General features: G+C 36.6%; 2 protein-coding genes across 9 annotated transcripts; one reads left to right on the top strand and one right to left on the bottom strand.

Moving 5' to 3' along the window:
- The first annotated feature begins 878 nt into the window (after positions 1–878).
- Positions 879–7,417, top strand: LOC112169081 (E3 ubiquitin-protein ligase MBR2). Of its 8 annotated transcripts, XM_040508098.1 has the most exons (9): positions 879–1,228; positions 2,975–3,042; positions 3,189–3,442; positions 3,578–3,766; positions 3,884–5,061; positions 5,598–5,648; positions 6,481–6,579; positions 6,655–6,798; positions 6,888–7,417. In XM_040508098.1, the coding sequence occupies exons 3-9, from the start codon at positions 3,364–3,366 to the stop codon at positions 7,017–7,019; spliced, it is 1,872 nt and encodes a 623-aa protein (XP_040364032.1). In that variant the 5' UTR covers positions 879–1,228; positions 2,975–3,042; positions 3,189–3,363; the 3' UTR covers positions 7,020–7,417. The 8 variants fall into 8 exon arrangements, with proteins under 8 accessions (XP_040364032.1, XP_024161791.1, XP_024161796.1 ...); XM_024306023.2 differs by having other exon boundaries at positions 2,975–3,038; positions 3,262–3,442; positions 3,578–5,061; XM_024306028.2 differs by having other exon boundaries at positions 2,975–3,038; positions 3,243–3,442; positions 3,578–5,061.
- Positions 7,418–8,508: 1,091 nt separating this feature from the next.
- On the bottom strand, positions 8,509–11,032 carry LOC112169083 (laccase-15). Its single transcript, XM_024306030.2, has 6 exons — positions 10,857–11,032; positions 10,623–10,774; positions 10,257–10,501; positions 9,918–10,046; positions 8,846–9,796; positions 8,509–8,773 (listed from the first exon to the last, which is right to left on the bottom strand). The coding sequence occupies exons 1-6, from the start codon at positions 10,947–10,949 to the stop codon at positions 8,643–8,645; spliced, it is 1,701 nt and encodes a 566-aa protein (XP_024161798.1). The 5' UTR covers positions 10,950–11,032; the 3' UTR covers positions 8,509–8,642.
- Positions 11,033–13,242: the final 2,210 nt, after the last annotated feature.

Below are 13,242 nucleotides of genomic sequence, written 5' to 3'. Positions count from 1 at the left end.
ATCGTATAATTGTGAAATGGCGATTCAAAAGGCGATCCGTTAGGATCTGACTGTTGGATCATCGTATAATTATGAAAAGATGATTCAAAAGGTAATCCGTGAGGATGGTTCATTTACGAATCAAAATTTATTATTTTACATTTAATGGCCAAGTTGTGAAAACTGTTTTACGGAAATAAATATTTGTTTTAAACGTATTGGTTCCTCGTGACTAAATCAACAATTTCTTTCTTAAACACTGTCTCAAGTATTTGAAATACTCAATCGACTATTTGAAAATATCCCAAGATGGGGAATAGAGGTGCTTAAATAGTGAGTATTAAAAAAAAAAAAAAACAGCCCATATTGAAAACGGGTAAATGAGTGGGTATGAGTTTATCCGTTTAGAAATGAATTAAATAAATACTCATACCCGCGAATTATTTGATGAATATTACCCACAAACTAAGAATGATGGGTACTACCTAGAGGGTATTACCCAATATATATATATGAATGCCAACTCCACTCCGGTACTACAAGCGTGTAATTGGAAAAAAAAAAAAAAAAAAAAAAGCACCCTTTCAGTCTTCAACCTTTTTTTTGTTTGTTTTTGGCGGTCCATACAAGAAGTTATTAAAACAAAAAGTGGGACACGTTTCGCTCAGTATGAGGGCGGGGGGGGAGTCTATCACCTTAAACCACCGTACGGTTGCGAGCAAGGACCACGTGCCACAGCACATAAAAACTATTATATTAAACTCACTAATTAGCAAAGGGAGAAAGAAAAAAAAAAAACATCACGGGACGTGGGTCCCACAAGCTGAGAGGGGCATGCAAAGCTATGTGGACATTGAAATGGGACTCTCCCTCCTCTGGGAGAGCACTCAAGAGACACCCCCCCCCCCACAACAAACTCAAACCCCACCTCAGAGAGAGTCCTCAGCCAATAAATCTCCCACACATCAATTGGAAAATCCAAAGATTCAACCTTACTCTTTCCTTCTTTCTTTCTTCCTCTCTTGATTCTGATTCTTCTCATCTCTCTCTGATTTCAATTCCTCCTCCTCTCTCTCTCATCCGTTTGCTCAGTCCGCTTTGTCGTTTTACGGTTTATCTCTTCCGGACCAAAATTAATATTAAAAAAATGAGGTAACTGAAACCGAGACGAAACAAGGTCCGACCCGCGAAGCCAGAGACTAGGGAAGCGTTTTTTTTTTTTCAACCAATTTGATCTCACTCTCCTTCGGTACTTCTCTCTCTCTCTCTCTCTCTCTCTCTCTCTCTCTCTCTCATCTCTCACTCTTATTTTCCAAATTCAGGTGATTTTCTATTTATTTTTGTTAATTTGATTTTCATTTCATGAGGATTAGAGAATTAAAGGGGATCGGAATCGACCCAATTGCCCGTTCCTTCGTTTTTTTTTTTTTCAATTGATTTTGTGTGGATACTCGCCTATCAATTGGTTTTTGTTTGGGTCATTGTTGCTGTCCACATTCGTAGAATCGATTGGGTATTCGTTTTTGGGTAAGAATTGCAAAGATCCTGACTTGGGTAATCAGTTCATAGATTTGGATGGGGCGATTTTTCCCAAACTTGGTCATTTTTTGTTTATATGACTGTGTTTTTATTAGCTTGTCAATCACTTAGGTTTCTGCATTACTAATGCATATATGTAGCCTTGTTTGTTTGTTGCACTAATTTATTGTACTTAGCAGTTCCTTTTGTTCTAATTTCAATGCCAAGATCAAGAATTTCGCTGACATTGTTTCGAGGTGACAATATATTGTTTTTATGCCAAAGGTTGAATCTAGCAATATTAGCTTTATAGCGTTTGGACTATCAATTTGCTTCTCATATTGTTTATCAATGGTCTTTTGACAACATTATGTTGGTTACTGGATTATCAATTGCTTGTTGTACTGGCAACCATTGAAAATGTTTCCTGAAGTTAGCTTTCAAAAGTTCTCGTTGCAAACAGAGCAGCATGAAAGTGAATCAAGTAGTAAGGATAGTTGAACAGAGATGCCGTTTTGGATTAGGAGTGGAATTCAGCTATGCCATGTTAAGTTTCTGATTTTTGAAGCGGTAACTATGTAGATAGACAGTTATCTAAGAAACCGAGTTGTTGCAATATAGGTCCAAGTCCAACAAGAACATATAGATAAATACTATCGCCCTCAAGGGTATGTGTGTGGCCTACAGAAAACATATCAGAGGGGTGCAGATTTGATTGTGGAACTGGCTCCCTGTTCCGGAACTCTCCTATGTATGATATGAAGTCTCTCCCTCCCTCTGTCTCTCTCTTCTTGCCCTTTCAGTATTGAGGAATGAAACAATTGACATCTAACATTAACAAGTATATCTATACAATGCAAAGTAGGATAGAGCAACTAGACCATTTGTAGAGCTGTCTTTGGAGTCCTAAGTTGGTTTTCCTGGAAATAATTTAAAATCAATTGATGGTTTGTGCTACTAATTCGTCTTGAATAAAGGTTCTGACAAAGTGGTGTGTGCTTGATTCTTAGCTCTAAACCAAGCCGTTCTCTTGGTTATAGTACATGACATCCTTGACCAACCTATTACAAGAGCAGTTTTTTAACATTCCGAAATTAAAGCTGCTTATTACAAGTATCAAATAAACTTTTCTCATTAGTTTAAATGTTTTAGTGTTTATAATATTTTAGGTTTTTTATTGTTATGGGATTGTCTTTTGGGTTTTAGACTTCTTGTACATGATTGAACTATATTAAGATTATTGTGATATTGTCTATGCTAATTGTTCTTGTTCTAGTTTTCCGGCTTTCTTTGTTCTTTACTTTTCTTGCACCATTGTTCAGTATTATGATTTTTTTGTTTGTTTTACTTTTGTGGTCTACTTGATCCCAATTCTGCTGAATTGCTATGCGAGAATGTGCACGTCTGTTGTTTTAGAATCGGAGTTCCATGCACTTTCTAATTCTTGTCTACACATGTTTTTGATATTAATTTTCAGGATTTTCAGTTGAAGACATGCACCTAATGCAAGAAATTTATTTCATATCATCTGATCAGTATTAGTAAGTAAGGAGATCTTCTTCTTCTTCTTCTTCTTCTTCTCTTCCCCTCTCTCCCTCTTTCCCGATACACACACACACACACACACTACTTATATATATGTTTATATATCTATTTATCTTGCATTAATATTTATATCTGAATTCCTGCAGATGTTTACTATTGCGTACTCTTTAGTTTGACCAGCATAGAGTTGAGATATATAGTTTATGCTGCTATCTGCAGATTCCAGATGTGTTGTTGGAGTGATTAATCTGAACCACCTGCGGATACAATATAGTGTCTTCTGCACTTTATCAGGTTATTAGGGGGAAGTTGCTGTCCCTAATGCAAGGTCAAGGGAGTGGAGTTGATACTTTTTCAGAAATCACTGATGTTGGTCTTGGACCTGTTTCCAACAGCACTGGTATGAATCAGCAGACTTCTTTGAATAATATGCTAAACCCTGTACAAATCTATTTGTCAAGTTATATGGTATTTTATGGTGAAATAACATGTTTAAATGCCCTAGTCATGACACCCATAGTTTTACTGTTTCCAGGTGAACCTAGTTCTAGATTGAATTTGCAAAACACAGTCAATGATGGTGGGACCAGAATGGAACATGGTTGGTCTGCTCCATATAGTGCTTGTCCTGTGATTGCTCAAAGATCAGAAGATAGACGAATTGAGCCAAATATCCTTTTTCCTGGGAGATCTCTTATTGGCCTTGGTGGCAATCAGATACCAGGTGGGCCTTCTTTTTCAGAAGGTTCTAGCTCTAGTTATATCCCTCAGCATGTAAATTTAAATGCAGGATATGTTGAAAATAGTGGTAACTATGGGCATGGTATGGAAGCTGATGCAGACCCTAAATTCTACAAGTCAAGTGGATTAGAAGCAGAACAGACGTCTCCAGGCAGTGCTTCACATGATATTGTTGGGACTTCATCTGGAAGCTCTGATTATATGGTTGGGGAAGACGATGGTAATCCAGGCTCTTCTTTTGGCAATTGGGGTTTATCCTGCAAGCGAAAGGCTCTTGAGGGTACGTCAGGGCAGTCTTATCCCGGTGGAAGTTCTAGCTCATTTCCTCAACCTGAAAATCGAGCATGGAATGCTGGTCCTGCATGTTATAATCCATCTAGTAGTTTAAGTTTATCTACGCCCCGTAATTCTCCTAGTGGCATTCCTTCAGAGCAGCAGAACTCAAGAACCAGGATTGGTTTGAGAGTTGGAGCATCTGATACCTTTCCTTCATTAGGTGTTACAGGAAATGCAGAGAGCCCACTGAGACAATATGTTAGGGGTTTCTGTAGTACTGGGTCTCAGCAAGAATCTGCACCATCAAACTTATCATCAGCTGGAAGATCAACAACAGTAGCTGCAACAAATTCGGGTGGTCCTCAAAGCCAGTCTCCTGCTATGCATATCAACAGTTCGTCTGGAAACATGCTTCCTTTCCCTTGGAATGGTGCTTCCAGTTCACGTGTGGGCAGCTTATCAGGCTCTGTTATGTCCGGATATAGAGGTGCTGAGTTAAGAGAAGAAGCAAGCTCACGAAGCATTTCTAGAAACAATGTGGAGCACCCCATGTTTGTAGCTACTGATATGAGAAATTCAGCACAGGATCCAACAGGTTGGAGTTTAGCCCCGGGAAACTTAAGCACTTCTGTAGGTGGTCCTTCCTCTGCTAGAATTGGCTCCAGTTCCGGCGTTCATTCTTTGCCTAATCCCTCATGGATCCCTCTCAACAGCCCTCCAACGGAAAATCAAAGGATTACTGAATTTGCACCTTGGTCTTTATTTCCATCTATAGATTCTCAACCCGGAGGTCATAATCATTATAATCCAATACCATCAGGACCTTCTGCTTCCTCTCAGGATTCTGGAACTTCTTCTGGATCAAATAATCAGGGTCGTCAACAACCACATCCTAGGTCAGCATTCTTGTTGGACAGACAAGGTGATGATGTTCTTAATATGCCCCATTCACTACGGGCATTAGCAGCTGACATTGATGGGAGGCGCCGACTTATATCTGAGGTTTGTGGGATTTCTCTTTTTGCTACTTTTCAGTTTGACTCTTTGTATCCAGATGACAGAGTCTGGATATCACTTTTGAAATGTTTCGGTTTGGCGTTGACTTATATCGCTACTTGTTCACTGAAAATCTATCGCAATTTAAATTTCTACATGCTTACTTGATTAAATATTCACTTCAAAATTGCTTTAATGTTGTTTCCTTCGTTCTCCTTGCTTTTTCATGAACAATGAATTGTTAAGTTTCACTTAATTTGTAATGATTTACTTTTGCTTGGAAAGTGATCTTTTTCATATTGCGTGGTTCTATTTCCATCTTCCATTCTACTCTATCTACCTCTTGTTTAGTGGGTGTTATGTTACAAGTGTATCCTTGTACTGAATTACTTATTCTTAGTATTTACCTCTTTTCTTTTCTTTCTTGCCTCTGATCAAAGAGACAAGTAATGCTTTCAAGTTTTGTTCTTAGATATTCACTAAATTTTGCATAAGACATATCTGCTCTGAAACTAACAATTAGAACTTCCTCCATGTACCAGATTCGTCAAGTTTTGAATGCTATGCGCAGGGGTGAGAACTTACGAGTCGAGGTTTGATATTCACCTCTACATTAATTTCTGTTTATTAAATTTTTTTGTTCTTTATGAATGATTAAAATTTTATTTTTCATACCCCATGAGTTCATTTAGGCAGCCATAAAATATGACATTCATCATTGTTGATCCTGATGGAATTTAGTTCTTCAAAATTGCAATAATTAGTAGCTCTGAGCCTTTAAACTGTTCAGGTCTATTGCATCTGCTTCTATCTTTTTGTGGATAAAGGCGGTGTTACATTTGCCAGCTGAATAGTCTGGTCCATTTCTGTATCATGATGATGTCTAGGAAAGGTTTAAAAATCTCTTTTCCATTGCCACTGTATAGCGTCAATAATGGGTTTACTGCATGAAAGCAGTATCAATTACTCAATTAGCACAACAAAGTGTGCCCAAAGCCCCCAACCACTATATGTTTTGCTAGGTAAAGATGCTAAGAAAAATAAAACTATGGTTATTCCATTGTTTAATGGCAATGACTGTCTTTTTTTTCTTTTTTGGTGCACATAGCATTTATAGGTTCTCTCTTGAATAAGGTTACAATATATATGGATAATCAATCATCTTTAATTCTCGAACTATAGTTATAATTTGATGGGAGAAACATCCCTGTATTAGGAAAAAGAGTTGTATGGTTCATAGAAACTAATGATCAATCAGGGCAGCATAATTAAGCTGCAATGCGTGTGTTTATGAGCAGGTACACACTTGATGGTTCTTCTGTTTGCATCTATTGGGGTTTACTCTGAAAAAAAAAAATGGTTTAGCTTTTTATATACAACAGATTTTATCTCTTTGACAATCGAGATTCATATGATTATTTTCAGGATTATATGCTCTTTGACCCATTCATATATCATGGCATGGCCGAGATGCATGATAGGCACAGAGACATGCGCCTTGATGTTGATAACATGTCTTACGAGGTAAAACTGAAGCAAGTATTTTCCCATAGGTTTTTGCTTTAAAGCTGTTCCAATAACTATGCTGTTGGATAATAGGAACTATTAGCATTGGAGGAACGTATAGGAGATGTTAGCACTGGATTGAGTGAGGAGACCATATTGAAATTGATGAAACAGAGAAAATGTCTGTCTGTTACAACAGAATTCCCAGCAGATATGGAACCCTGCTGTATCTGTCAGGTATGAGTTATAGGAATCTGTTTTATTGTTTCAAGTGCTTCATGCATTTGATTTCTTCCAACTTTTTTTGAACTGAATATATATGGCAGGAGCAATATGCTGATGGGGATGATATTGGCAGACTGGATTGTGGGCATGACTTCCACACCAACTGCATTAAACAGTGGCTAATGCAGAAGAATCTGTGCCCGATTTGTAAAACGCCAGCCTTGCTGACATGAAAGGGAAGACCAATATGTTCCATCCTGCAATTTGATTTTCTTGCTGGTGAATTGTTAAATCCAAAAGCTGGTTGGAGAATCTACTCCCTTTTGTCTGAAACCGGGTTATTTGTGCATGGAGTACTTGGTTTGATGAAAAGAGGAAAAGAGAAACAGTCCATAAAAAAAATAAAAATAAAAAAGAAGAAACTCTGCTACATTGATCATAAAAGGATTTGTTTCTCGGTTAGAAAAGATACATTTTAATCCTTTGACAATAATGAATATATTGGAATAACATTATATCTGACGGTATGAACCATTTGGCATTTGCTACGTTTGTGGAATATGGACTGTTTTGCTTATTGCTGTACTATGCAAGGATTTTAATGTAATTCAACTGCATTAGTGTTCTATTCCTTTCTCTTGATAAAGTTATGGGATTTCTTTTGTTGAACTTGCGTTTCAAAGATGAATTCTGCCATTTTGAAGATGATAATTAAAATGAGTGGGAAGCTTTCCATTTATTCATCATCTTGAAAGTTTTTTAGAGTAAACAGAATAGAGTTGTAACTTCTACTATACGCCTGTATGTGGCATACTCCATGTCTTGGGTTTTGAGTAACCGAGGTTGTGTTGCGTAAAGGTGTTTTGAGTTTATGGTCGCCAGTATGAGTTTTGGGTAAACTAGAAACTCTGAAAGATTGGAGGAGAATCACTCTTCGGCCTAACATAATCCCGCTACCCCTTGGGCTAACCGAAAGTGCACAGATGACCTTTTACTCCACAATTGATCTGAGTTATCAAAATTCAGAAAGATGATACTAAAAACTTGTATGACGTTCTATGGAGTATCAGAGGCCGTTGATGAATACTTACTACGTATTTTTGGCGTAAAATAAAGACATTGTGGAGGAATGATCAGAGATAACAAGTAAACAAGGCCAAGGGTATTGAACATTCGATTTTATAGCGTTTGACGTCCATAGTTGTAGTTGGTAGGATAGGAATGAGAGACTCCATCACAGAGACGCAAAAAAATAATGATGGACCTATGGGATTCGATTCTAAGCTTTTTTATTCTATCCTCTGTGGTGGCTAAAGGCGGACTTGGTTTGTTCTATTCCGATTTTGGGTACTAATTCCTAACTGAACTGATGATTTCGGTTCATTTGTCAAAAACGAAATTGCACTGCTTTGGTTCGGTTTTGATTTCAACTGCTTTGACTTTAACAAGTTGGCTGCTATTTTCTAGCAAAAAAGGAAGTAAGTGTTATTTTTAACAAGTCTTTTTCTTCAAGCAACTTCAAACATGTTCTAAGAGAAGTGTACTATGTGGCAGATGTCTTGGCAAATCTTGGCGACTCAATTAGTGATGAGCAAGTTTTGGACGATTGTCTACCCCTTGGTGTGATAAGGGCCTTCAATTTCGACTCTTTTGGGTCGAATTACCTTGGAAGGTTTTATGTGTAATTTTTTCTAATATTCTCACTTGAAAAGAAAAAAAATGTAATTTAATATACCACACGTGCAACACCATGATCTTTATCGTTTATTTTCCATATACATTAGATACTATGAGTTTTTAGATATATGTAAATATGCATAGATACGGCAATAGTGACACTAATTTCAGCCAGATTCTTAACACGGAGGCATATCCGGTGGAGGAGGCGGCAACCTTTCCTTCTTGTATTTCCCATTCTTCACAATAAAAACCGTTTCCATTCCCCATGTTAGGTGACGCTCCAAATGGCAGTGCAAAAACCATACTCCTAAAATAGCAAAATATTTGTAAGATATGTTCAACTAAATAATAATTTACATTCTGAGTATAGCATGATTACCAGGATTTGTGGCCTTGAATCTCATTGCAGCCCAACCACCTATGGGGACATTGACAGTGTTCCTAAGAGGGGGATCAACAAGATTGTAGTTCAATGGGTCCTTTTCTTCATCAAAATTTCCAAAGCCATTTCCAACTATGTGGAAATCATACCCATGTAGATGCATAGGATGATCTAGCCCAGCCACTAAGTTTGTATTTTGATACACAACTTCCACATCCGTCCCATATTCCAAAATCTTCACCTTCGTCCCCCTCTTTGGTATTTGCAAAATCAGAGGCAGGTCCTGAGCAGTGAAATTAAACACGTACGGCGGAGAATCTGGAAAACCCTTGTTGAAGACCCCATTGATATAGTAGTAGTAAGCTTCTAATATGTCTACTGTATCTGGCCCCACAAAGCTTATGTTGTTCATACTGGCAGCTAATCGGGTCCCGTTGGGTCCTTGACAGGTTTGATTTCCCTGGCAAGGGAATGTGTTGAGTGAAACTGTTGAAATTATTCGAGTTGTGATAGTTTTCGGGACTTGCTGTTTGAACTCAACGGGTAGGCTCCTAAGGCTAGTGAAAAAGCCAAAGGCTCTTTCTGTGTCATTAAAGGGAGGAAGGTAAGGAAATAATGGAGTATCATTCTCATTATGATTTCCATTATTGTACTCAACTATTGCTGTGGTGGTGGTGTTGTCGAAAGGAATCATAGAGTTACTCTGGTATGCCCTAGCAGCCATGTAATAGCGACCAGGTTGTTGGTTCGTGACCAACAAGGCATCCATGGATTGGCCAGGAGCTATTGCGATGTAGTCCCTTTCGATTGGCTTCGTGTAGCTTGCGTCTGTCGCGACCACCGTGAGTTTATGGTTTGCCACCGCCAGGAACATGATCTCGTTCATTCCTGCGTGGATTATTCGGAGCAAGTAGGTCTTGTTTTGGTCCACAGAGAGTTTGAATGTATCTGCATTTTTTTTTTTTTTTTAAAACTAAAGCACACCTTTATTGCTAATCAAATAAAGCAAATATAAGAAGAGTGAAATTTGGATGTAGGAAATTTAACTAATTACTATGAGAGTTCGAACCTGATTTTGAGCAAGGATAGAGGTCTCCAGGTTGACCATTTATGGTGTATGCGTCAGAGGTAATTGGAGTGTCTCCGGTTCTAACAAATTCAGTAAGTACCTCCATTACATCTTGCTTCCACCACTCACCTGGATTTTCACCAACAGTTCATTAACTGTTAGTTTTCAATTTTGAGGAAATCTCCCGGGTCCGGTCATCTCCATAAATCCAGACTCCGAGAGTTAAACTTAGACTAAGTTCGAAATAGCAATTTTTGGTTTTTGACTTTTTTTTCTTTCTTTTTTTAATTTCAATCTTTAATGTAACGCCTGGCACAGAGGTTTAAAACTAATTGATACCTAATATTATGGGAACTTCATCATGGGGCTTGGGAAAAGGGTAGCTAGTTCCTGGCTTTGGATAGACATAGATTGCTCCATGAACTGTCGCACGTGACCAATCACTGTGAGCGTGCCACCAAATGGTACCTTCTTCTGTAGAAAATATGATCTTTTGTTTGAAACTTCCCCCAGGTTGAATAGGACATTGTGTGATGTATTCCGGACCATCAGACCATGGATTCCTTGGTTGGCTTACTCCATGCCTGTTGTACTCAACCAATTAAGTGAGAAAAAACACTACTTACTTCTTCAAATACACTGAAATAATCATTTGTCAAGTTAGATAATTAAATTACAGTATTATTTATAATATTAGAAACGTACCAGTGAATGGTGATATTGTATCTGCCTCCGTTATGAACATTGACATAGATTGTATCTCCTCTATAAGCTTGTAAAACTGGTCCGGGAAATTTTCCATTTACAGTCAATATGTTTTTAGTGCTGCACAGCCTTGTATATGTAGCTTCTTTCACCTGCATAATAGCAAAGTCACCAAGTAATTGACAAAGAAAACACACTTAAGATTACAAATCGAAGAACTGAGCAAGTACATACGACCCAATTATAATCTGCCCAAGCGTCACGATGAAAGAAGAGTGGTAGAAATGATAAAATCAGCAGGGCAAAGTTCCAGTTTTTAGACGACATCGTTCTTGTTAATAAGAATTGAACACAATTGCATATATGCACGGCGTCTAATTTCTGCTTTTGTTACTAATAATTTCTATTGTAAACATCCCAGTTTGCTGAATTTATAGAAGATCAGAGTTGATGACAGATAAGAGCATGTCAAATTCAGATTCTACTGTTGAAGGCTAATATGGAAATTTGACATTTACTGAAATTCAAATTCTACACCACCCTGTAGGTCAAAGAAATATTATTATTTTATTAATCTCTCTCTCTCTCTCTCTCTCTCTCTCTCTCTCTCTACTGTTCTTCCTTCTCATTCTCTATCTTCCTCTGTTCTTTCTGAAAAATCAGAACTAGGGATGAGGCAGATCAAGGACTTGAAAATCAGGTAAACTTGGGATAAGATAGATCAAAGACGGACAGACGGTGGACGTTATGTTATTTTTCTTTGAAAATTAATTTTCTCTTTCTGTCTTTATCTTCCTCCCCTGTTTGGACTGTTTCTATCAATGTTTTTCACTTCTTTTCTCAATTACTAATGGGAGCTTCTATTCATACCTCCAAAATTAGTATTTGGACCTCTTTTTTTTTTTTTTTTTAAGTGATAGTTGACTTTGTCAACTTATGTCAAATTATCAATAAAGACACAAAAGAGAGAGAGAAAAAAAAAATCTTTTCTTATCTCTACGTAGTCTTCAACTTGGAGAAAACTTTCCCCTTTAACATAAACCCTAAAATATATATCAAAATCTATAGAAGAAAGTGACAATTAATAATTGAGCAAAGCATCCATGGAACCATGTGATGGCTTCAATTGAGGAGATCGCTAAGAATTGAATGTTGAATTTTGTTGATTTCATTTCTTTAGGTTCATGGAGATTGAAAATAGGGTCAGTCATTAAGATTAATTAAATGGGTTTTCTTTTTGGGATTTCATGTGTGGTTTGAATTTGGTATACGTATAAGGATTTTAATTTGAGACTGGATTTTTTGAAATAGGGGTAGTAAGAATGTTACTGCAGGGTTTGATAGAAATAATTTTTTTTTTTTTTTTTTTTTTCAATCGATAGTAAACAAGCATCTACAATCAAACATTAAGATTCAAATGGTAAATTTGTTGGGTTTTCATATGTTGTTCTCAAATGATTTGTATAGAAGAAGATTTTGATCTAAGACTATATTTAGTGAATGCAGGTTCTTTTTTTTTTTTCGTCTTCTGGTAAATCTACTGAATTGTGATTGAGTTTTTCTATTGGAACCTCTAAATTTACTCACTTGAACTCTATGCTTTTTACATGTCTTATCAAATTTTCAAATACTAAATTTACTCACTAAACCTCACTAAACTTCCTCAAATAACCTCACTCATATAATTTGGAAACAAATTATTATCTTTAAAATAAAAAAATTTAGTCATTTCAATGATTTAATCACTCTATAAATCTTATCTAAATATATATATATATATATATATATATATATTTGATGGAAAATAGGTCAGCCTATTCATTAATATTCAGCAAGCAGTACAAAAACGAAACACCCCTATGGGGTCGACAGAAAGAATCGTTCCTTAGAACCTCATGAAATCCTATTCTAGAATAATAACACCCCAAAAAATCCCGAGTACACCCACCTTTTAGGAAATCCACGCACCTTTATTCTGACAAAAACCAAGAACCTCGAAGCAGACATAAAATGATTCACCTAAGGTACTGGTTTTTGCGACCCAAACAGAAATTAAATTAAACTAGCCCTAGAAGGTGACACGTCACCTTCCATCTGGCCCTCTGGAGTAGGAAACTCCTTGACAGCCTTGTCCTCCCCCAGCTGCAGAGTACCTAGCCCCCCAACAGCTGCAGAAGCCGATGCTTCAGTTATTGAGTCAAATGTATATTTCTTAATCAAACTTGAGTTTCAAAAATTAATGTCTAATCAATAAGAAAATGTCATGAATTATTTTTTTTTATTTTTATTTTAGCTGTGGAAAAAAAAATGAAGAAATCATTTGTTTTTGTTCTAAAAAAAAAAAAAAAATCTTTTTTAATGTTTTTTTCCTGTATTTTTTGTACCATATGATTAATTATTTAAATATTTTTAGTTTTTTTTAACTGCTATTTATTTATTTATTTTTATTTTTGCAAATATAATGGATTGACTTAGATTTAGATCATAAATCATAAGAGGATAGCTCACCAATATGCGTTCAACATATATATCATATATTTTTATATCACATGATCTTAATCATATTTTTAATTCTTATTAAATATATATGAATGCTTTAATGAGTATGTAGTGATTGGAA

The sequence above is a fragment of the Rosa chinensis genome, chromosome 6 (assembly GCF_002994745.2).
Source record: "Rosa chinensis cultivar Old Blush chromosome 6, RchiOBHm-V2, whole genome shotgun sequence".
Classification (NCBI taxonomy): domain Eukaryota; kingdom Viridiplantae; phylum Streptophyta; class Magnoliopsida; order Rosales; family Rosaceae; genus Rosa; species Rosa chinensis.
Note: the sequence above shows the minus strand (reverse complement) of the source record. Positions and strands in the feature narration are given on the sequence as shown.